Source organism: Lampetra fluviatilis, chromosome 47 (assembly GCF_964198595.1).
Source record: "Lampetra fluviatilis chromosome 47, kcLamFluv1.1, whole genome shotgun sequence".
In the NCBI taxonomy this organism is placed as follows: Eukaryota; Metazoa; Chordata; class Hyperoartia; order Petromyzontiformes; family Petromyzontidae; genus Lampetra; species Lampetra fluviatilis.
Window position 1 is genome coordinate 5,777,861 of NC_136321.1, and position 23,846 is coordinate 5,801,706.

The following is a 23,846-nucleotide window of genomic DNA, read 5'->3' on the forward strand; positions in this document are numbered from 1 at the left end:
CATAGCTAATGATATCATGAAGACCCAACAGCACAAATTGGGTGAAGGCGTATCGCGGTGGATCACGCACTGCACTATAAATCCAGTGACCCGGGTTTGATTCCTCGGGTCACAGATAACTTCAGCGGTGAGTGATATCTGCAGCGGTCCTGGGGGCCTCTGCTTCATCAACCCGCCATTGACCAGTATGGTGAATTATGGTCAATACCATAACCGACGTGGCGTGGGGAAGCTTTCATCCCTCAGTACACTGACACGAGGGCTGTGATTTCAATATGTATTAGCACAACATTGAGCAAAGTCTTTGGCAAGAGACTATGGTGTAAGGCATGTCAACTTAAAGGCATCACAAATTATAAGCATATGATTTAATATTCTAAATACAGTTAACCAACATGCCCATCAATATACCCGTAATGCTATACCATGTTTATTACCTGAATATCATGATGCAGCCCTTATTTATTTATTGAGGAAATACTGACAATAAAAATACCGCACTTTTGCACCAAAGGGAATTAAACACTGGCCAAGCCTTCTAAACGGAGCCGAGCATCTACCTGCGAGGGAGTGTACCCAGACATGCGGAATGCAGAGAAGATAAGAGGCAGCTCTGATTTGAGGATGGACTCCACCCAGTGGCAGGTGCAGGAGTACAGAGGGTGCACTCCAGATAGTGCCGTCTGTTCAGCCAGGTGAACCTGCAGGCGCACAAATTGATGTGAATTGTAACAATTATTTATTGAGCACATTTGGGTATTTCGCACCACTCTCATCACACGCAAGGCTATCGGAATGGCGCTATGTTTCACATAGTTTGCAGTTGTTTGACAACAGGTGGTAAAGTTGCTATGCGTAATCCCAATTGAGTAATTTGCAGACAGTTTTTTCGAATTTGGGCGGTGATGTCAGTACAATAATGTCCACGTGTTATGTATTACCCGTGTTCCCCTGAAGGGGTGCAACGATGCGTCTATGAGGTTCCAAAGCTCATAAAAAATGGATAGAATGGCATCTGTGAGAATAGATGTTTCTCAACCATTACTGTTGGATGTGATGGTTTCACGTGACTCCTCCAGCCACCATAGGTGGCTGCATTGTCCCGCAATGAAAACACATGATTGAATGGAGAGGGGTTTTTTTTTGTGAAGAGAGGGTTTTTTGAGTGACTAAAGGTGTGCCAAGTGAAAATAGCGGTTCTTGGTAAATAGTCACTTGTGGAGTCAATAGAGGAGTGTTGACTCAACAGAGGTGTGGTGAGTCAATGAATATGTATCCAACGAAAGTGTGTTGAATGGAACAGGGACGTGTTAAGTGAAGAGAGGTGTGCCAAGTCAATAGAGGCAGGTTTATTCTGATTCTGATGTTAAGTGCATGGAAGGGTGTTCAGTCGGAAGGGGTATACTGAATCAATAGAAGCTTGTTGAGTGAATGGAGATGTATTGAGTAAACGTAAGTGTCGAGTGAACGGATGGCGAGTGAATGGATGTGCGTTGAGCGGAGCTACGCTACATACAGACGCATGCAGGCGTGCCGGCCACAGCAAGGCGGACACCAGCAGGCCAGAGAGGCGGCGAAGCAGCTGCCAGCTCCGCTCACGGTCTCCCCCAGTCATGAGGAACACGGAGGAGACAAACCAATCGTGGTCTTGCCTCGCCCCCTGCAGGGAATCTGGTGCTGTTTTAAGGCATTTCTACGAGGCCCTCATACTGCGAGTCTGGGCAGCATCCACAACGCTCTCGGGGGCATATTCTAAGTTACGGCTCGGATCTGGCTTCGCCTCGATCACGACTCAGCTCAGGCTTGAACCACTCCGTTGCTTCCAAAGACGCAGAAGCGGCTCAACCGTGGCTTGGCTCAGGCTCAGCTTCACGGAAATCCTGAGCGTGGCTGGAACCGTGGTCAGAGGCGGCTCAGGTTAGGCATGGCTTTGAGTCGGATCACTTGAGCCAGAGGCAAGGCTGAGCCGAGTCGTTACTAAGAATATGGGCCTAAGAGTCTGCTCATTGAATTAAAGAGTTCCTGCTCCAGAAGAGAAAGAACAGAACACCTCATATAGTATGCGTGTGCGTGAATTGTAAGTGCAGCTAGCCTTATCACCATTGCTGTTATGACATCGCTGCTACTTATTGGCAAATGGTAGTTGTAGTTCTTGATGGGTGTATTTTGGCAGATGAAATCAATAGTTATTCTTCTAAAGTATAAGGAAATTATAGTGGGAAATTGCTTAAAATAGGTTTTCCGCAATAATGGTAATGATGGCAGGAATTTAACATTTATAAAGCCTGAAACATTTCTTTGGTTAATATGAAAAGGACAACCTCTTTAAATGTACATAAAATTATATAAAACACACTAATATCACAAACCATGATCATCTCAGCTTGTTTTCACGCCTACTTGAACTTTCTGCAAACTCAATTCATGACGCTATGATTATGTCAATTATGTTTGTAAAAGTCTATCCCGTGAAAATCACATTCCCAACAAGGGATCACAGACACATCGGACGATGCCCAATAGACATTCCTATTGTGCCCATATCAGTGTGCGAAAGATACAAGAGGATGGGTCAAGCTTCTTCTGCTGCAGCTGCAGGAAAGCCTTGCTGTGCTTCAACAGGAAGCTCAGATTTTCGACTGAAGACTGTTTTGGCTTGAGCAGCTTGAGATGCCTTCCATACCTAAGTGCAAACAGAAAACAAAAACCATGAAGATGTGGGATGCCTCAAAACATTCCAAATAAATTTGCAATACAGTAAAACCTTGGATTGTGAGTAACTTGATTTGCGAGTGTTTTGCAAGACGAGCAATTTTTTAAAATAAATATTAATTTGATAAACCAGCGAGGTCTTGCAATACGAGTAGTACGTGTATACGCTTTGTCTGCCGAGCGTCACGTGATCACAACTGATATATGAGTGCTTTCGATTACAAACACGTTTCCGGAACGAATTATGCTCGCAATCCAAGGTTTTACTGTACTTAATAATAATAAAAATAGTGTAGTGATTATTTTCAACGGTTTGGTCATAGTTCAAAGCAACAAACTTTGACGGCAGTTCGCAGCGAATTGGCACTGATACTCGCGTCTTACCGGACCACCATCTTCACGCCAAGTTGTTGGACGTCAGACAGGGAGTGAGTCTTGACATTGGCATCGTTTACTGAAATAAGAGGGTGCCTCAAATTTAAACAGGAAGCTCGGCAAAGGTCCAGGCTTTTAAGCAATTACCTTGAATCAAGTACAGTTACATTTTTTTCACAATACAACTATTTTAGGTACATAAAAATTGTTCATTGTAATTGCGGCTCTAATTTACGTGGCTCCTGAGCTGTCTAAAATGTAAAATTAGGTGGGAGCTTATTAAGGCACAGCTGTGCTTTTGTGTGGCAGTCACTTATGTATCGCAGATCAGAAGCATGACTCAATGAGCCAAATGGAGGCACGGACAAAAGTATGAAAACATGTGCAAGCATTTGAAGGCGGAGAGATACAATAAAATGTCCACATCCCATAGAATCCCTCTGTTATGGATTCAATGTGTCAGTGATTAGGAACATTGCATGCCAGCTGCTAGACATTGCTGGAATTGAGTAGCACGAATTAAATGTTGTATTGTAGCTGTTTTCTGGTCCCACTTATTTTTTTAAGTCAATTAGTACTATGTATCAATGTAGTTAAATGTATATTACTTCCCTGTAATATAACTTCATATTCATTTACTTTTTTTAGATTTGTTTTGGTAGAATAGTAAAAAAAATACCTGTAGAATAAGCTGGCTGGGGCCGATTGTTTTTATACTGATCATATTACAATGACAATTAAGTGATAGAAACAGAAAACGGGAATAGTAACTATAGTGCCAATACGAAAACAGACAAATAATACATGTCAAATGCAATAGAAAATTAAGTCCTCATGAAGAATCTACGGATTATCATGAAATAGAGACGGGGGAGTAACCAAGGACAGTTTCTAAAGCGATGGATTTCAAGGTGTTTGGCGCATTAACAAGATAATGAGTGAGAACCACGCTGAGTGGTGTTGTTACTGACCAGTGTATTCAGGCAATTTGAAGGCCTGCTCTGTGACATCTCCCTCCATGGCACACACGACCCTTTCCACCACATCCACCACAACTGCAACAAATCACATGCTTCATCAGCATCGTTTAACGTCAGCATTCTAAAACAAAATCTGCAAATGCTATTGCAGGAGTTCTTCTCATTAATTACGGATGTCTCCCATACGCTCTAAGCGTTCTCAGAAGCTAAGCAGGCTTGACTTAATTATTACTTTGTGGGTAAGCATGACGGCTTTCCAGGTGTTCTAGCTGAACGGCAGTGTTTAGTGTCACCCCATCGTGAGCGTTGGCTTATTTCGAGGTAATCTTGTTTCCTCCCACATGTCAAACATTAATGTATTTTGCCAAAACAACCAAATACAGGACATTGCTTAAATAAAATCTTGAAACCGAATGAGGCGTTCCTGAATAAACAATTTGCATTGTTATTAAATACATTCCGGATTAATTTCGCTGAATCGAGCTAGTACTTTTAAGATCACTCTTAATTTCAGTTGACTTGTTAAGTTATGTACTTATTTATGTGCCAGACAGAAATGAACAACAACACGTGCATTATTTGGCCAAGAGGCTAATACTTTTGGCAAGGTTTTGTGGGATTTTTTACATCTGAAAGTAGATGCAACAGCTGACTTAATGCTCCCAAAATAATTGTCCAATAGAATGTTCGCTTTGCTGTTTGATTCGTCAATACAAGTACTTATAGATTCAAAAAAATGCAAAATGCAGTGGAACAAATGCACAATGGTTAGGGTACTATTCTCTGAACCTCATGACCTTAGTTCGATTCCTCGCCGTGATTTTATCCTCCTCCCTTGGTGTGCAGGTTGTGGTTTCGATCCTGACCCAGATGATGCCTGTATATTTGGAGTCTGAGTGTTCTCTTCCCGTGGCCACGTGGATTTTTCTCTGGTCCCTCCAGTTTTGTCCTCCACATTTAGAAACATGTGTTTACATTATTAAAATTGTAGATTTCCTTGATATAACCAGAGCAATACTTGTGCACGTGAAGGAGAGTCGGTTAACAATTGAGACTCCTCAGTGTGAATAAACTACGGTATCTATAGCAATTCTGAGGTCAGCTTATAAGACAGTGACACGTCTGTGGTACACACAACCACAGAACAACCCAAAACCCAAGAGTGATTCTACGCCAGTTTTCTTGCAGTATGAATAATGACGAGCCAGCATGGTTTTCTAATGACTACATCAGCCTGTTTCCAGGCAATTTCTGGCAGTTGTAGGCGGGTGAGCTCCAAGCACAAGGATACTTTTACAGACTTATCATTAAATCTTGCTCTCAATCAGATGTCCTCCATTCCACACACTTAGCAATGGAGTGCAGGCATATTTTCTCAGAATCTAGTGTAAGTGGTCTCTCTGTTAATCATTGTTCTGCCTAAGTGCAGCACTTATGGTAGCATTCACCAGAACTACAAAGGAGAAACGCGGGTTATTGATTTTTGCCTATGATTCAATACACTGGCTATATTTAAATAACACCGAGGCAAGTGCATGTATATGGATAGACTGGCTACTAATTCATTTTACTGGTGGTCTGTTTAAGATATTAACTAATAAATAAATAAAAATCTGTATTCATTCATGGAAGAGCCCATTCAATTGAATTACGTTTTCATAAAGATGATGCCAGTGGTTGCAGTCAGGGCAGTACTTGTAAATATTTGATAACGTGCTTTTAAGGTAATCTTCAAAACGTATGTAGAATCACGTGGCACTAATACGGCATAACGCGTAGATTTTACCAAAAATCTGGCCACATTTATTCTAAAGTATATGGTAACATTTCGATTTAAAGCTTTCGTGACTGCAGGGATTCATCTTCTTGGTTCTTTCGGTAAAGTCACGTAGAAGGGAAATAATAAAATAATAAAAATAAAACATAATAAAATACAATTCTTACGACGTTTCGGCCACAACGAAAGCAGCCGTCCTCAGGTGAAGAACAGGTCTGTCGGGAAGACAGCGTCTGAATGAACACCACCAGGCTTGGCAGCGTATATACGGCTGCTTGCGTTGTGGCCGAAACGTCGTGAGAATTATTTTATTATGTTTTATTTTTATTATTGTATTATTTCCCTTCTACGTGACTTTACCGAAAGAACCAAGAAGATATATGGTGACAACATGGCCTTGAACTAGCAGTGTCTGGTGATGATTATTTAATATTTTACAACTGCAGAAACATTCAGTGAATTATATTGTTTACGCTTTCGCTGATAATGTCGATGATTAATAGTTTCACAGCTATGGGACATTTTTTCAACTTATTTGTATCAATGTATAGTTGGTATAGTCGGTTTGCTGCTTCACTGTACTTAATCAAACACAGGTCTCACTTTAAAAAATACCCGGTCTCAATTGGCTGGCTAAAAAGGTCCCATGACTACTCTCAAAATAACAAATAAAAAAATAAATATGCACCACTCTATGTGGCAAGAAAGCAGATAATGTTAACACTTATACGATCACACGAGGCAATAGTAGCCACATCAGGTCGACTGGAAACAATGCTGCTTCAGATCACCATTACCATGTTGCTGTCAGCCGTTCCTCTACCAGCCAAATCCATTGCTCATTTACTCCCAGAACAGCAGGGGCTAGGCACAGACTTTTGGCTGCCTTCAATACGCGAGCTCCAGGCATTCAAGGCTGTGCTTCCTTGAGCACATGTTTGTTCACGCAGTTTTGCGTAGGGACCAAGACTGCCCTGAAGCAATGGGGTGGGAAGGGGTCCTTTACAATCCAAATGGCACAGATGAAAGGCAAACTAAAAATTGGCATACATACATTACAGCACACAGTATTTATTTCCAAAACCATGCTGATGCACACCAGGGAATTCAATTCAGCTGACGCACATTGTTGATATACATATAAGACCACCAAGAACGTTGCCTGTAATAGCTGGCAGGCTTAGAATTAAAGATATGCACGTGCTCTTTTTTCTTAGCATGTTGTATGGGTCATTGGAGTCATTATCCTTACTTCATTATGTCGGTTGTTTAAGGTAGGGTGCATAGATATGGCGACACAGAAATACAGTGCAACAATTGATTTTGCTGCAATGCCATTTGCTTCCTATAACAAAGCCCACCATAATATAAGCTGTCAGTACATATCAGCACCCAACTAAGCACTATCCAGGCCCAAGCCTGCTTAGCTTCCAAGATATGACGGGAATGGTTGCATTCCGGATGATTTGGTCATGGGGAAAAACGCAATGCATTATGGTTCAAGACAGAAATGAAGGCCACGAATGTGAAATCTCAGGGGACGCCCTTGGTAAAAGCAACAATAATTACATTTTATAGAGTGTAATTCATGCTACTTGCATCCCACACCGCTGTACAATAATCATATATAAGGGTCACATCTATTGTCTAATTTATAAAACAAAGCATGAGTAAATATAATCTCTAAGCAAACGTTGACCAAAACAGTGTAAGTTAATCTGTGCTTTAATGTCGTATGATTAATGTATTTAGAGATGCCTTCATCCAGTAGGGGACTGATTATGACTCATGATGAAAATGATGATCATGATGATTAATGTATGGTAAACAAAACATAGCGGTCAAGCCACACAATTTTACAGAATGCAGTTGCAATACTTGTGCAGTGACAATCTTACCGCTTGTGCTCAGGTTGTAAGATTTTACTGCCAGGGCATTGCAGAGCAAGCGCTGGCAGCTTGCGAGCCAGTCCTTGTGTACTCCATTGCCCTTTGACAGAAACTTGGATAGCTCCGTCTCTTCATGGTAGAAACAGGTGGAGGAAAGGGAAAACAATAATTCAGTTTTTTGGACACATTGTAAGGGAGGGGCAATTCATCGAGATTTACTCTGAAAATGTCGAACATGTTAGCATGCAAAACACAAGACAGTGCTGCATTCCACTTTCATAAATTACATAACATTAAAATGACCACAACTCCATTATGCCTCAACCGCTAATTTAACATACATTAGCCAACGGGCAACGATAATTAACATTCATTACCTTTAAACCTCAGAAGCAAACATGCCACAGTGTTATACTGCTGACAAAGGGTTTATCACTGCCGTCAGCATTAACTGAAACATATAAAGATTAAACCACTCGTGCTGCACACATTATCAGCTGCATTCATTGGGGGCTGCAACTTGGCAAAAGTCACATCAATGACACTGACCTCAAATATCACTCGCTAAATTAAATGTGTGCATTGGTCTGTATTGGCTGTACCAGTAGTAGTAATTTTGGAAATGCTATGGCATCCTGACCCAGGGTCCTGTCATCGCCCCCAAGAAAGAAATGCCATGGAGGGTGTCACACACCTTCCTTTGAGCAAGAGCTGGGTTTTGTCTCAGGCATGTAGACTTGTGGGACCGGGTAGGAGGAGAACAGAGGCCAGGGGTAAGGGTCTTCATTCTGCATCCGCCATGGGTGTAAACCAAAAATGCACACGTGCAAACAAAGTATGGCAGTAGTCTGAATCCATTGATTTGGAAATAGTTGTTCACGCAGATTTGTTCACTCATTTACTAAATTATTTACTAATTTACCCAACAGTCAAAAATGACAAACACTCATGAATGAGATTGGCTAAGCATCCCTATGCAGGGCACTCGTGAAAAATTAAAACAAATGTGGACTTAGTGAGCCCTTCTTCGGGGAATGAAGGACATTATTGTTTGATGCTATTACATACTATTATTATTCAGTATTTTGAATAAACTATGGGGTGGAGTCACTTGGCAACCTATGTTTTATCCTGCCCATAGCTGACATCAGTGGCGAGTAATATCCAATCGAGTCCTGGGCCACTTCTTTAACAACCTGCACTGGCTAGCATGCTGAAGTATGTTCAAACAATACCCATAAATCACACAACATAGGGATGCCTTCATCCAGCAGTAGATTGACAAATGGTTGCAAATTACTTTAATTATAACAATTAAAAGCAAGTGTGATTTATATGCGAGTGGAAGGTCATTTAAGCCTGGCAGCACATTCATCTTGGCAGTGCTAAAAGACAAATGCATGAGGCTGAAGTGCTCCTCTTCCAACATATGATCCATGTCCCATATGTTTATTATAAAGTGCTCTGGTCTTCCGTGTTTGATGATGTTTATAGTTAATGCTATCTACTGCATTATGGCTGTATGTAAATAAATTCATCAGTAGACCTGTTCATAAACATGAATCCATTCCACATGATTGCATTTCAAGTAAATTAGAGGCATAATTCAGAGAAAGATAGGTTGCATTCATACAGGCAACTGCCCAACAGGCAAATTTCTCTTGGGCCACGTTTTGGCCATGTTTTCACAAAAAAAATACCAATGCAAATGTGGTGGATTCATCAATTAAAAACAGCACAATAACACGACTATAACATCAATGGTAGCTTCTGCCAGCCAAAATTGGCCCCAGCCCGCTTCCCGTGGGCTGACAGATTGTCAGCCTGCGTTTGTGCCATGTGTGTACGTGGCCAGGCCACGCACAATCGTTAGTGAGTCTTGTACGAATCTGCTAATGCCGTGTGCGTGTGTGTGTTAACATTCCATGGGTAAATACAAGTACCAGACCTGCAGGAGAGTGCGAGGTGGCAGAAGTCTCTCTGATGGCCCACCCACGGTGTACATCTGCACCAGCACATGATTCCTCTCCAGTGACAGCCCATCTATTATAAACTCTCTGCAGCGATAAAATAATAAAAAAAAAACGCTGGAATTAGTTTCAACTGCGCAGACATGGCTTGACACCAGACCCTGCACAAATAATTAGTCCTGAAATATATTCCTATGATTGGGGGGGGGGAGAGGGCGAAATCTATGGCTTTCTTATGAATGTGTTCAACTCAGTAAATGTGTAAAATGCACATTAATGTTAAACTAAGAAAGTGTTAAAATGTGATGGTTAATTAGTCATTCAAAAACCTGGCAAAGGTATAATTCCAAAAACAATGATAATTAATCCTTTGCACCCACCTGCAGTTCATGATTATCTAATTATATTGCACATGATTTATTTGACACACACCAATTTCACTTGTGTAAATATGTCAATAACACAGTAATTGTAGCTGAACATACTCAATGGGAATTGTTAAGCAATGTATACACATAAAAGCCATGAGCTACTTACAAATCGATGCTCTCAACTTTCTCCGGTTAATGAAACTTGTAGTCAAATTTACTACAAGAAGATTACTACACCACTGCAATGTATATTTCACACCTGGAACCTCCACAGTTGATGAATGAGGTTGCCATATAGGCATAACATCTGCTAATAGTACTGAGTGGCCTCATGTTGAGCTAAGGCGTATCAAAGTCTGACACGTTCAAATTACCCGCTGTCCAGTGTATTCTCAACTTGACATGCGAGTAGCGCTTGAGATACGTGGTACTGGCTCTCCAGCAGTAGTAGCGTGTCCAGACCGCAGCACAGCACACTGAGCAGCCTGGAGTGATCAAACAATCCCACCACACACAACGGCAGTCTCGCTCACGTGCGATGGTCTATGCCTGTAATCCAATGCTTTGGAAAAAGGAAGGGAAGTCACGCACAGGCATACATTCTGTAACACTTTTCAAGATGGGCTTGTCCTCGGAAGTATTGAATTCTTAATAACGAGGGGTTGTTCGGGGGTGCCTGCGGCGCCCATCGCAACCATTTACGGCCTTCGGCCAGGAAAGTCACGAAACAAATTTGCACACGAACGAAGCATTCACGCAAGCACCCGATGCTCCGTTTTGAAGTTATAAATGGAAACATCTTTGAATTGTATTGTGTTTTGAATTATATAATTGTATTTCTTCATTAAAAGCTTATATCATTTTACATCTGGAAGACTTAATTGAAAACGACATTTCGTGTGAATTTTCTCTTGTCGTTAAGTATATGGCCTCGCTGGGGGTTCGGTTCGATGCGGAATTTCATCTGTTTGGGATTGCGGGATCGAGATAAGGCGACATACAGCTGGCCGTGCGAGAAGACCGCCGTCTGCAGATCGATTCCAACGTAATCGAACGTCTGTCCCTGCGCCTCCATCGTTCATACAGGGGGTGCGTAGGCTTGCAGCGCCCCCTGCATGAAAACGACGGAAAGTGCAGCGTTCATCACAATAAAGTTGTGCCCTTATTATTATTAATGATAATAATGGCAGCGCTCGCGCCAGGTGCCATAAACACCTCCGATTATCACAGTTGGCTAGGTATAGTGCGAAAGAAGTTCAATATATATATGCATAGAAGCAGTACGTCCATAGGACACGATGAGGCATTGGGGTTTTGACAGCATCTCTGTGTGAGGGCGTGGGCAACTCTTTCATCAATGCGATGGGTGTAGTACAGAGTGAGTCTCGAATAGCAAAATAACTTTATACCAAAGTTTAGCTCATATTGGATCATATTTATGCGTGTTAATGTCAGTCAGCCACGATGAGAAAATCTTAGTTGGAAAGCATTAAAAAGACTTATGTGCTGAAGTGGGCCATTCTGGGTAATGAAGTAAATAGATCTTCTTTTATTCCAATTTGGAGATTTCACTTGCTTAAATTATTTCTGCAAAAGCACTAACAGAACGAAAAACATTTGTTGCGGAGCTAGAGAATAGTGGATGTATTTAATTGTCCAGAATGCACCATGACAACACGTAATGAGTTATTCAACCATATTGTTTTTTGCGTTAACATGATCCCATCATTTAGAGGTAATAATCTGGTCATCGGGCAGGATTAGTTGAGCAAATCTGACTGCTGATGAGAACCCGAAGGTCAAAACTGGTCCAGATTTTGCTTGTTTAAACAAATGCTGCTGGTCAACAGAAATCTCGAATGGCATCAAAGTCATAAGACTAAAATTTAAAAGTGCATAGCTCCAGTGGCTTTCTAATATTAGAAATGAAGAGTGTTACAGATGGCTGCAGAAGCACATCTGAAAGCGCGCGATGCAGTGACCATCTACATTCTGCAGTTGTGCTAATAAGATGCTGATGTTTAAGACTTATGTTTGTACTCAAGTGGCTGATGATAATGCATGAGTGAAAGTCAATATAAATGGATGAGCTATTTATTTTTATGTTCGCCGAGCCAAATGCAGCGGCTATATTTTGTCCTTTGTCATAATTGGAGCACTATGTTCTCACTGAGGATCACTCTAACAGCTGTATGAACCTTGCAACATGATCAAACAAAAGTTATTTACTTGTGAATGTTTGGTCTAAGAGTAGATAATTGTTCAGTCCCTGGCTTTGCAATGGTCACCACTGGTCGTTTAAACAATGTGCATGATTGAAAATTGTAAATTTTTAAAGGGGCATACCTTAGTCCAAAGGTGTGTGATTGCTCATAGTTGAACAAGGAGTGTATCTTTGCTTTGGAGTTGACCAGAATCAGTCGGTCTACAATGTCCTGAAAACAAAATACGAACAAGTCAATATTTAAAACATGTGTTTACATATTCACTTTATGGTGGTACCTCGGGGTACCATAGTTCCCCGGCTCTCGCATAATGTCCGTGATGCAGTCATTTTAGTCTGAGATCTGATGAGATCGGGTGCACTACGGTGCATACGAGTGTTCAGGGTTTCAGCGAAATCATCCTCGCTGCGTTTCGACATCGCGGAGTAGCACTGATTTCGGATTGATTGGTACCCCAGTCGCGGAGTTAAGTACACCCCTGAAAAAAATAGTGCCCCAGAAATAAAATATTTAATTGCCTTGGCCATTTTGTATGATTTAGTACCCCGGGGTACTGCCATAAGGATCATATTATAAATGTAACTATAGATAAGGGATAGTGTTTTTTCACTCGAAGCCCCAAGAGTCACAAACAAAGGACCCTGTCTCATCAGATATTGGAAGTTAAGCAGGTTTGTGCCTGGTTAGTGCTTGGATAGATGACCAGCATGCATGCCAGGTTGCGATAGGCACCTTTGAGGCTGTGTTGTCAGCAGAGGGCAGATGCAGCCAATCAATACGTTGTACCGTATTTCTACTCCCACGCCTATGCTTCATACCTTCACCATACCACAATAACCAGCATGGTAAAGTACGGTCAAAAAACCATGACGACTCACACGGTGTGAGAAGATTCTCATTCAGCAGTTGATTTCCAAAAAAGTGCTGTTAATGTGTTGCATAGGAACTCAACTAAACTGTAATTCATAGCTAACCCTCTCTCACACCCTCACACCCTACTTATTTACAAGGGTACTAAAGGTGAAATCCACAGGACACATGCACATAGGTCGGCAATAAGTGTAATGTTAAGAAATAACTCACTACAATGGAGGTAGGGATTTCGCGCAGGGAATAGTCTTCCTTGTTGGGCAGCATCTTCCCACCAAGCAGCTCACGCACAGCATAATACGAGGAGAGCAAATTCACCAGCCCCAGGAAAAACTGCACACACCCACGGCAGCACACACAATTCCATTCAGTACAAATTTTAACCACGAGAGACTATGTATTATTACATGAATGCTTAAAAAAGATAAACACAATATGTGACTATGCTAAATGTAAAATGACAGCATGAAAAAAATACATTTAAATCGAAAGCATAATGCTAATCATTTATGCCAATTTTTTTACCCAGGAAAGCCTTAATCAGTTTTAATGCTCTCTTTTAGAAGAGTCCAACATTTAGATGTTTGTCCACTACCATTAATGAGTATTTAGCATGTTGATTGAAACTGCAGTACCCAGAGAACACCCATGCCGGTCACTGCAGGTTGGTTAAGGGAGAACTCAAGACGATTTCAGATATCACTCGGCACTGATGTTAACCATTGCTCTCTGTCACCGTATGTACATTGAACTTTTTTCACACTATTCTTGGTTCTTTCGGTAAAGTCACGTAGAAGGGATGGCTGCTTGCGTTGTGGCCGAAACGTGATAATTTTATTTTATTATGTTTTAGTTTTATTATTTTATTATTTCCTTTCTACGTGACTTTACCGAAAGAACTGAGAATATGAATCCCTGCAGTCACGAAAGCTTTAAATCGAAATATTTTCACACTGTACGTAGCCAACCGTGCTACAATCCTTGTAACAATCCATCTAGCACCTGTACACTAACAGATGTCTGGACTTCATCTACTCCATCTTTGCTTATCTTAAAAGGGTCATTTATGTGCTATGAAAAAGGGCCATTGCCCAAAACGACGCCAATTACATATTTTGTTTCTTTTAAGGCCGCAGTGTTACTGACTAATGTGTTGAGTTTTTTTTATTGCTCATTTTACATTGCTTTAATTAAGATACTAAACGATAGTTTGACTGAAGAAGTTTCATACAACCAGGTCACTGGCCTTGTTGATCATAACCAGAATGCGCACGCAGCACCGTCCCCCACCTTGTGGCAGCTGCGGTCGATGGGGTCGAGGGCGGTGGGGCGCGGCGCGAGCACACGTACGTCATCCCGGCCACACTCCAGCACGGCCCACAGCTCCGTGACCAGAGTCCTCGTGTAGCCTGCTCGAAGACAGCAGCTCTCATTCTTTGTTTTTATCACATTATCAAAAGTTTAAAACTCATGTCAGACATGCCAGCGTACACAATCTGGGTATGTTTCTACAAGCGCTGAATTGCATTTTTGTTTACATATTCTTTGGTTCTTTCGGTAAAATCACGTAGATAGGAAAAAAAAGTGAATTAAAAATAATACAAATAAAATCAAAATAATAAAAAACAAAAACCACTCATGTAAACTGTAGCCTGGTTCTTAATCTGAGTGAGTGTACTGGCAGTCTATAATGTAGACTGTAGCCTGGTTATTAAGTTTGGTGAGTGTACTGGCAGTCTATAATGTAGACTGTAACAATGGTTATTAAGCTGGGTGAGTGTACTGGCAGTCTATAATGTAGACTGTAGCCTGGTTCTTAACCTCGGTCAGTATATAATGTTAGACTGTAGCCTGGTTTTAAAGCTTGGTGAGCGTACTGGCAGTCTATAATGTAGACTGTAGCCTGGTTCTTAACCTCGGTCAGTATATAATGTTAGACTGTAGCCTGGTTTTAAAGCTTGGTGAGCGTACTGGCAGTCTATAATGTAGACTGTAGCCTGGTTCTTAACCAGAGTGAGCGTACTGGCAGTCTATAATATAGACTTATTCTTTGGTTCTTTCGGAAAAATAAATAAAATAAAAAAACCACGACCTTTCGATCACAAAACAAGCGATCGTCTTCAGAAGGAAAGAGGGGGAGGTCACCGAATGCAACCGTTTTTTAAAGGTTTCAAAAATAGTGGACGTGGCACAAACGCTCTGGCGGTGAAAGCATGGACATGCAGTGTAAAAAAAACGTCGTGGTGCCAGAACGAAGTGGGCGAGGCATATGTGCCCTGGGGTAAGGTAACAAGAAAACACAAATCAAGTCATGAAATGACCTGTGCTCCCTTGACAAAAGAACGCAAATCAAGTCATGACCCAAGGTGGTTGATGACATCTTTCCAATGATTGCTGAGTTTGTACCCATCTTCTCTGTTGAAATTGTGTCTGTATATATGGGTGGCTTCATGAACAAACTCTTTGTTGATAGCCAGTGGACTTGCAAAGTACCATCGTCTTAGAGAAATAAATTTCGTGTGAGCCAGCTACATTAAAACAATGATCAACCACTGCAGAAGAATTTGTCCCACCGTGTTTCAAATCTGCCTCATGCTGACGAACACGGTCCGAGACATGTCGCTTAGTTTCCCCAATGTAACTGCTGCCACAGATACAGCTTAGTTTGTAGACGCTGGGATATTGCATGTCAGGGATCTTGTCCTTCACAGATGGGATCAGATCACGAATGTTATGTACTGTGTTAAATCGGACTTGGATATTGTTTTTGTTCATGATTTTGAAAATATTTTTGGTTACCCCTGCTATGTATGGCAAGGTGATAGTTTTTTATTGGATCCTCATATGGCTCCTTCCTCACGGTTGGGGTGATGACTTTGCGGATTGTGTAGTCAGAGTATCCATTCGCCTTGAGAGCTTGGTGTACGTGTTTGAGTTCACTGGTTAGGTGTTCATGGTCGGCGATACATTGAACTCTAGGGTGTAGAGTTTTGATGAGGGAATTCTTCTGGAATGGATAGTGGTGGGAGTGAGGTTTTAGGTAGGCATCAGTATGGGTTGCTTTCCTGTAGACAAAATGGCTCATTGAGCCATCTGATCTCATTTTGATTAGGACATCCAAGAAAGGTAGCTTGCCATCCTTTTCTACCTCCATGGTGAATTTGATGGCTGGGTGTATGAAATTGATATGGTTGAGGAATTGGTTCAGAGCCGGTTGGCCATGTGGCCAGATGACAAACGTGTCATCCACGTACCTCTTCCACAAGGACGGGCATAGAGTGGATGCTTAGATGGAGTCCATCTCAAATTTTTCCATGAAAACAATGGCTACAACCGGAGATAAGGGAGAACACATAGAGGTGCCTTCAGTTTATTTGCAGAATGTTCCATTCCAGGTGAAGTATGTATTGGTGAGGCAGTGTCTCACCAGGGCTGGTACATCAACATTCAATCCTTGTTGGACCAAATCTTCAATGATTGCAATGGTATCGGGCACAGGAACTTTGGTGAACAAAGAAACTACATCGAAACTAACGACCAAATCATCTGGGGACAGTGAGATGTCCTTAATTGATGATACCAGGTGAGCTAAGTTAAGTACAGAAGAGGTGGTCTGACCAGTGAATGGCTGTAAGGTCTCAGTGGGTGAGCCAATAGTGGAGACGATGGGACGAAGGGGTCAACCTTCTTTATGGATTTTTGGTAAGCCATATAATCAGGGTGGTCTAGCAGCAGAAGGTTTCAAAGAAAACGTTTTGTTCTGTTCAATTAATTAAGCTGAATCAGTGAGGATACTGTTCGTTTTGTAACGAGGCTGTTGGTAGGGTCTCATTTAATTTTTGTGTAGCTACCATCATTAAGTAGGTCCTGAATATTAGGTATAGCCCTGTGAGCCGAATGGCTCACAGGGCTATACCTAATAAATGAACTTGAACTTTGTTCATGATGACCGTGGCATTGCCCTTGTCGGCTGAGAGGATGACGATATCATCCCTCTTTTTCAATTGAGATAACTCAAAACGCTCATCCTCATCCTTACTGATGTTGCTGACTGGTATCTTAGCGCTTTTGAGGGTTGCAGCAATTTCAGATCTTGTCATGTCTGCAGCGATGTGTCCCAAACCCCTAAGGGCTACATCGACCTGGGCAATAATGTCATCCACTGGTATGTATTTGGGGGTGACTGTGAAGTTCAGCCCTTTAACCAGAACCAATTTTAAACCATTGGAAATTGGACTATTACTCAGATCAATAACAATCTTGTCAACGTCTAACATTTAATGTGTGGATCTGGTTTCTTCTTAGAAAGGAGGTTGAACTTGTAAATCAGGTTATCTTTACATTTAGCTGACATTGTAGCAGCTGATGAAGCATTCATGTTACCTACATGTTCCCAATCAGATGTTGACATCTTTTCTGTCAATGTTAAGTGTGTTTTCAAGAGTATCTTGTCCACATGATCTAGTTCAGTGCAGAGCAGTCTAATTCTCTCTGAGATCAGGGCCTGAACAAAATTCGTTTAGCATTGGAAGATGTGACAGCAGCAGAGGTCAGTGTAAAGGAGATCAGTATTACCTTAAGAGTCGTGGCATATCTTCAGAAATGTGAGTGACTCGATTAGATGAGCTTTCTTGTCTCGGAATTTGTTAAAAGATCTTACGGTTATGTGGAAACCCTCCCCGTAGAGGCGGTTAAATTTTGATTTAAAACTTTCGTGACTGCAGGAATTCATATTCTTTGGTTATTTCGGTAAAGTCACATTGTGTAAAGCAAAAATGCTCCTAAAGGCTTACTCATAAAACCATATAAATGCTTTGTCAAAACAGTGAACGCTTTTTTATTTGGCTGAGTATGTTCCAGGGACACATTGTGCAAATAAAAAATATAAAATAATAAAGCCCATATTTCAAATAAAGTTTCCCCATATTACATAGGGGGAGCATAGTTTTAGAATATATGTGCATTAGAAACACGTTACATGGTAAAATTGGGGAGAAGTTAACATAACTGTGTGTGTGTAGATGTCTTACCAGAGTTGTTAACAGCAGCAATGCCTGGAGCAGTGGCTGACACCTGTGTGACCATTACTCCATAGCCAAACTTCTCGCACTTGCTCACCTACACAAGCACATCACACTAAGTCACCAATATAAAGTCTATCATATTCATGATTTCCTAGTCCTACATCTTTGTGAATGTACCGCTGCTTTCCCAAATAACTGCTGGATAATGGCCTTCCCAAGCTTTGTGGTTCGTGATATTAATTTAACCATACTTCACCAAAGATGGTCAATGTGGGTTAGTGAAAACGTGGGGCATGGATTTTGGAGAATATTACAAGATGAAAAATGCTCTAGCACTGTCCTCTGCTGAAAACGTAGCCCTGCAACAGAAGCCGACAGCACCTATTGTATGCATGGTGGTCACACATTGAGCACTATTCAGGCTCAACAGTGCTTAGCTGTCCAAATCTGCAAAGATCAATTCCGCATCCTTTGGCCATAGGTATGTTTTATGCAAAGGAGTATATATATGAATCTTGACTCAAAGCTTTCGTGACTGCAGGAATTAATATTCTTTGGGTCTTTCGGTGAAGTCACATAAATAGGTTCAAAGAAAATAACAAAAAATAACAAAAAACTACGACGTTTCGATCGCAATACAAGCGGGCGTCTTCCAATGCGGAACCTGAAGACGGCCGCTTGTGAAGACAACCGCTTGTGTTGCGATCGAAACGTCGTAGTGTTTTGTTATTTTTTGCATTTTCTTTGAACCCATCTACGTGACTTTACCAAAAGACTCAAAGAATATGAGGATAAAAATATTCAATTGTGACAGAGAAATACAATCAACATAACAAGTAGAGAGAACAGTTTCAAATGTAGTGCTCTATTTGGAGCCGTTTACTAATTAAATTCAACCTACAATGTTTATAAATGAACACACCATATGGCAATAAGCGCACCTGCAGCTTGCTTGTGTAGCGGCTGAACATGTATGCAACGCACTGGCCAATAGCTCCGGTCTGCTGCAGCAGCAGGAGCCCTCGAGGGGTCGCGGCAAAGTTCAGCAGGTTATCTAGCAGAGTCTCCTCCCATGCTAGCCTGCGGGTGCATCGGCAAAGGGCACGCGGGCATACACAGTCACACAAACACACAAAGGCCCCCCCACCCCCCCCCCCCCAATTAGCCTTTATCAGACTGTTGGGACAAGTGGTGTGACTGAGCACACATTAAGGGCAGCACAGTGCATGATGGGGTGCATACTCTTAGGTTTTTTCGGTAAAGTCACGTAGGTAAAAAATAAAATAAAAATTAATAAAAGTAAAATAAAAATCACGACGTTTCGGAGGCAACACAAGCTTCCGTCTTCAGGTGGAACCGTCACAGCACGATTGCTGTATCAAGTATCAAGTGATCAAGTATCAAGTGATACAGCAATCGTACTGTGACGGTTCCACCTGAAGACGGAAGCTTGTGTTGCCTCCGAAACGAATATCAAGTGATACAGCAATCGTGCTGTGACGGTTCCACCTGAAGACGGAAGCTTGTGTTGCCTCCGAAACGTCATGATTTTTATTTTACTTTTATTACTTGTAATTTTATTTTTTACCTACGTGACTTTACCGAAAAAACCTAAGAGTATGAATCCTTGCAGTCACGAAAGCTTCAAATCTAGAATATATGATGATGATGGGGTAGTTTGGCCAGCAGCACACCTAGCCGCCTTGGTCTGGCCTACACAAGGTTCCTAGAGCTCATTTATGGATGTAAGTTGAACTTCTTTCGCACCGTACGTAGCCAACGGTGCGAATCGGCTTAGTCAACCTAGGGCAGGCCCAGGACCAGTGTTGAGATCACTCACCAGTGATGTTAGCCATTGCCAGGGATCAAAGTCAGGTTTCTGTGTTCTTAGCGCAATTTACTAACCACTTCACCACCCCTCCCCACACACAAATGCATTCACGTAGACTTGGACATACACAAACAAACACATGCACAGTCATACAGGCACAAGCACAATGCAGCATGATGCATTTTAGCCATTCAGAGTAATGTTTGGCACAGCAGCCTCATACTCACAATGCCTGTGTGTCTTGGCTGGATGAGGGCATACAGCTGTCTTCACCAGACACTGGAGTAGGAGCCTTCTCTACTGCACTGCTCGCCTGTGAATAGTCGTGCAGCCATGGGGTATGGGCTACAAATCATCGAAAACAAACAACTGCTGTACATTAAACACATTCCTGCGGAGGGAGCTGGTAGGAACGTTGGGTTGCTCGGTCAATGGCCAGGGTCAACGGCGGCGTGGTGTATTCCGCAAATATGGCTGACTGTGAGGGCGGGCACAAGCCGGCATGAGTAGGTTAAACGTTGAGTTTTATAAGGGCACCACGGTGTGACCAGCCCCTCCCCACCCAGCCCCACCCCTCCCACCCCCCACCCAGCCCCTCCCCACCCTCCCCACCCAGCCCCTCCCCAATCTCCCCTCTCCACCCAGCCCGACCCCTCCCATTTTTGTATGCACGATGGACGGATGGACACAATAATCCCCTGTGGGCTGGTGGAACCAGGATAGTTGGAAGTGGAGTACGAGACAGCCAGGGTAGAGCTTAAGATTCGAATACACGTGAGCAATCGTTGCCTGCAGTTGTCACCGGCAACACATTTACTGTGAGCAGCTATGGCAGCTTAGTGTGGCAGTATTATAGAGTGATGGAATTCTGTGATGGAATTCTGTCTCACAATGAAAACAGTGTTTTCTGAATAGGATGTGATATGAACCACAATTTACCTACAAAACACACAACCTTGAGGAGTCATGTGACCACTGTACGTGATCTGGTTTGATGCTGCGATTCCAATTGCCCACAAGTTGAGGAGAAGAGATCACTTTTGTCCAAATTTGTCAACCTAAAAATTATTTTATGACAGAAAATGGTACCACAATCACTGCAGGATGACACTTGCTGGAAATTACCGTCTTAAACTTGCTCGAGTATATTAAGACCTGTAGGCACTCACTCATCTTTGGGGAATGTTCCTGCTATGATTAGAGGTTACATTAAGTCGCATGAACTTCCACACCCACCATCAGCTCTGTATTGCCTTCAAGCTATCCGAAGCCACCATGGAGGGAATTTTTCATTTTCAGCAAACCAGTGTTGATTTAAACTAGATTCGAAGCTTCGTGACCGCAGGAATTACTCTTTGGTTATTTCGGTAAAGTCACGTAGAAAATGGAATCAAATAATAATAGAATACGACGTTTCGATTGCAACACAAGCAACCGTCATCAGGTAAGAATGAATGAGAAAAAAAACATAGTGAACTTATAAACACAATGCAACACAATACATTCTTTCATTCTTTGGAGGAACGTGGCCAGCCAGGTGGGGTGTTGGCTGTTGTGTTGTCCGACTCTCTGTGTTGTGTTTCATTGTGTTTCTAAGTTACTATGGTTTTTTTTCTCATTCATTCTTACCTGATGACGATTGCTTGTGTTGCAATCGAAACGTCATATTCTATTACTATTTGATTTTATTTTCTACGTGACTTTACCACAAGAACCAAAGAGCAGTGTTGATTTAGTCAGCATTCTTTTCATTATAGTCTAAGTCCACACGGATGACATTTAGTCACTCTTAGACTAGTCAATTAAAGAAGTGAAAAAATTGTCTACTCTTCAGAGTGTGTAGTTTCCCTCCTCCCCAAATATTGCCAAATCAGACATTTTGTCTCATTATAGTCAGTCACGCTTTTGGCCTCTGACGGGTAGTCATTGTCATCCTTGATGACTTTTGTCTTACATGCAGTTATCATCGACTAAAATAAAATAAAAAACACCGAGTCGACGATTATTTTACGACTTATCTCGCCAAAAATAAAATCAACACCGCATCAAATGCACACACGTACCTCCCTCCAGGCGTGCGCCAGGCAATCGTGCAGACGGTATGGCTGCAGCACCTGGAGCCCCTCGGCTGTGTTATAGAGTTGGCGACAGACGAACACAAATGCTCCGATCACGGCCCAGGGCAGCAGCACGGGGCCCGCGGGTGTGACCAGGGGTCCGTCCAGCGTGCGCTTGCAGAACTCGACGATCACGTGCGCGGGAGATGACCTGGGTTCGATGAAGCGAGGCAAACAAAAGATCCGGATGAGCCCATTTATGAGCGTAACAGGTAATAGTGAAGAATTGACTTGAGGTGGCGGGTGGTGATTCATTGAAATTCCACCATGTGTTCCCATTTAACAGCAGTAATGTTAACATTGAATGTGATTAGGAATGTTTTTTGTAAATCAGTATAATGAAGTACAGCCCGTTTCTGGATAAAGGACTCCATATGCAGTGTCGATCATGGGGATCATTAGAACATACTGCATCACATTATTTATAGTGGGTTGGTGAAGTGGGGGTTTGTTTAACACGTAGGCTTTCGCGACCAATATTACCAGTTCAGATATCACATGTCACTGATGTGGGCTATGGTTGGGAATCAAACTCAACCGGCACGGTTAAGGAATCGATTCTCGGTTCAAATATTGACCCTGAATTAATTAACAAGACAGGGAACTTGGCAAAGGGCCACAGAGTGAGAAAACAGCACATTACAATGCATATTCACCCTTCCATGACACAGAGGACATGATCTACATGGTTTATTGTTTTGTGTCCAATTTATATATTGCTTCATATTTGGCTTATAAATGTAGTGTTAAAATTGTTTTAATATTAAAGCAAAAACGGTTATTTGGAAAGAAATATAGATCTTCATGAGTCAGACCTTGCTGGTAGCAGATATTATTTCTGTAGAAAATGCTACTAATACTTAATACTAGAGATTGCTTTAAATATTTCCAATGCAAGGCACTACCGAATTAACCAATGATAGTAATTTAAAAGCTTTACAATTAAAACTATACAACACTACAATGAAATTTACTCTACATGCTCAGCCATACAAATTATTTAATTTAGCAAAATTTGTAATATTGTAATATAAAATTGTAATATTTTTAGAAATTGCACTTGACATAACCTACGGTTATTTTTACACACTAAATACCAAATCTCCACCACAATTCAATGCATTTTCAAGATTTTGCAGTATTATATATGCTGCTGTGACACATGTAGAATGCATATTGGCTGCAGAGTTTCTCTGAACCCGAATTAATTATTCACGTAACATATATAGGCGTGCATTTAGAGTATTTGGCTGCTATACATTTCCACGTGATAAGCCACATCGTTGAGCGATCATTTGTGGCCAGGGCGCTTCTGAAAAATAGCTCTGTGTGCCTTGCCTGGTAAAATACAAATTGTTTAGTTTTTTTTTTATGTGCAGCTTAACACCCATGAATAGAATTGTCCAAATATTCCAATACAGAAGCCTGTATCGAGCCAGCAAAGCTTTGCTGGATAAACAAAGGGCATTATTAAGTGTATTATTACGTGAATCGGAAATTAAAAAAGCTGAATTTTAGGCTTGCACACTGAACTTAAATATCAATGTTAATGTATTAACTGATAAATGATATGAGCTTAGAAATGTTCAGTGCCATTAATGAATTGTACATGCCACTTTAAGGAAATTTTGCTTTCATATCATATATATACTGCAATATGTTTCTTCAATGAATAGTGATACAACAAGCAGCTGGAAGCCTGCTT

The 23,846-nt window shown here is 41.6% G+C and overlaps 1 protein-coding gene across 1 annotated transcript in view; it reads right to left on the reverse strand.

The window, feature by feature from the left end:
• The window catches only part of TBC1D32 (TBC1 domain family member 32), a 51,991-nt gene that overhangs the window by 5,795 nt on the left and 22,350 nt on the right, over positions 1-23,846 (reverse strand). Inside the window, exons 17-32 of the mRNA XM_078877291.1 lie at positions 22,088-22,292; positions 20,252-20,337; positions 19,135-19,273; positions 18,200-18,287; positions 14,460-14,578; positions 13,383-13,502; positions 12,421-12,509; positions 10,449-10,559; positions 9,682-9,790; positions 8,428-8,521; positions 7,743-7,862; positions 4,059-4,142; positions 3,097-3,166; positions 2,562-2,683; positions 1,517-1,671; positions 561-701 (exon numbers count right to left, since the gene is read on the reverse strand). Coding sequence (XP_078733417.1) covers positions 561-701; positions 1,517-1,671; positions 2,562-2,683; positions 3,097-3,166; positions 4,059-4,142; positions 7,743-7,862; positions 8,428-8,521; positions 9,682-9,790; positions 10,449-10,559; positions 12,421-12,509; positions 13,383-13,502; positions 14,460-14,578; positions 18,200-18,287; positions 19,135-19,273; positions 20,252-20,337; positions 22,088-22,292 — 1,852 coding nt within the window. The remainder of the gene's footprint in view (positions 1-560; positions 702-1,516; positions 1,672-2,561; positions 2,684-3,096; positions 3,167-4,058; positions 4,143-7,742; positions 7,863-8,427; positions 8,522-9,681; positions 9,791-10,448; positions 10,560-12,420; positions 12,510-13,382; positions 13,503-14,459; positions 14,579-18,199; positions 18,288-19,134; positions 19,274-20,251; positions 20,338-22,087; positions 22,293-23,846) is intronic.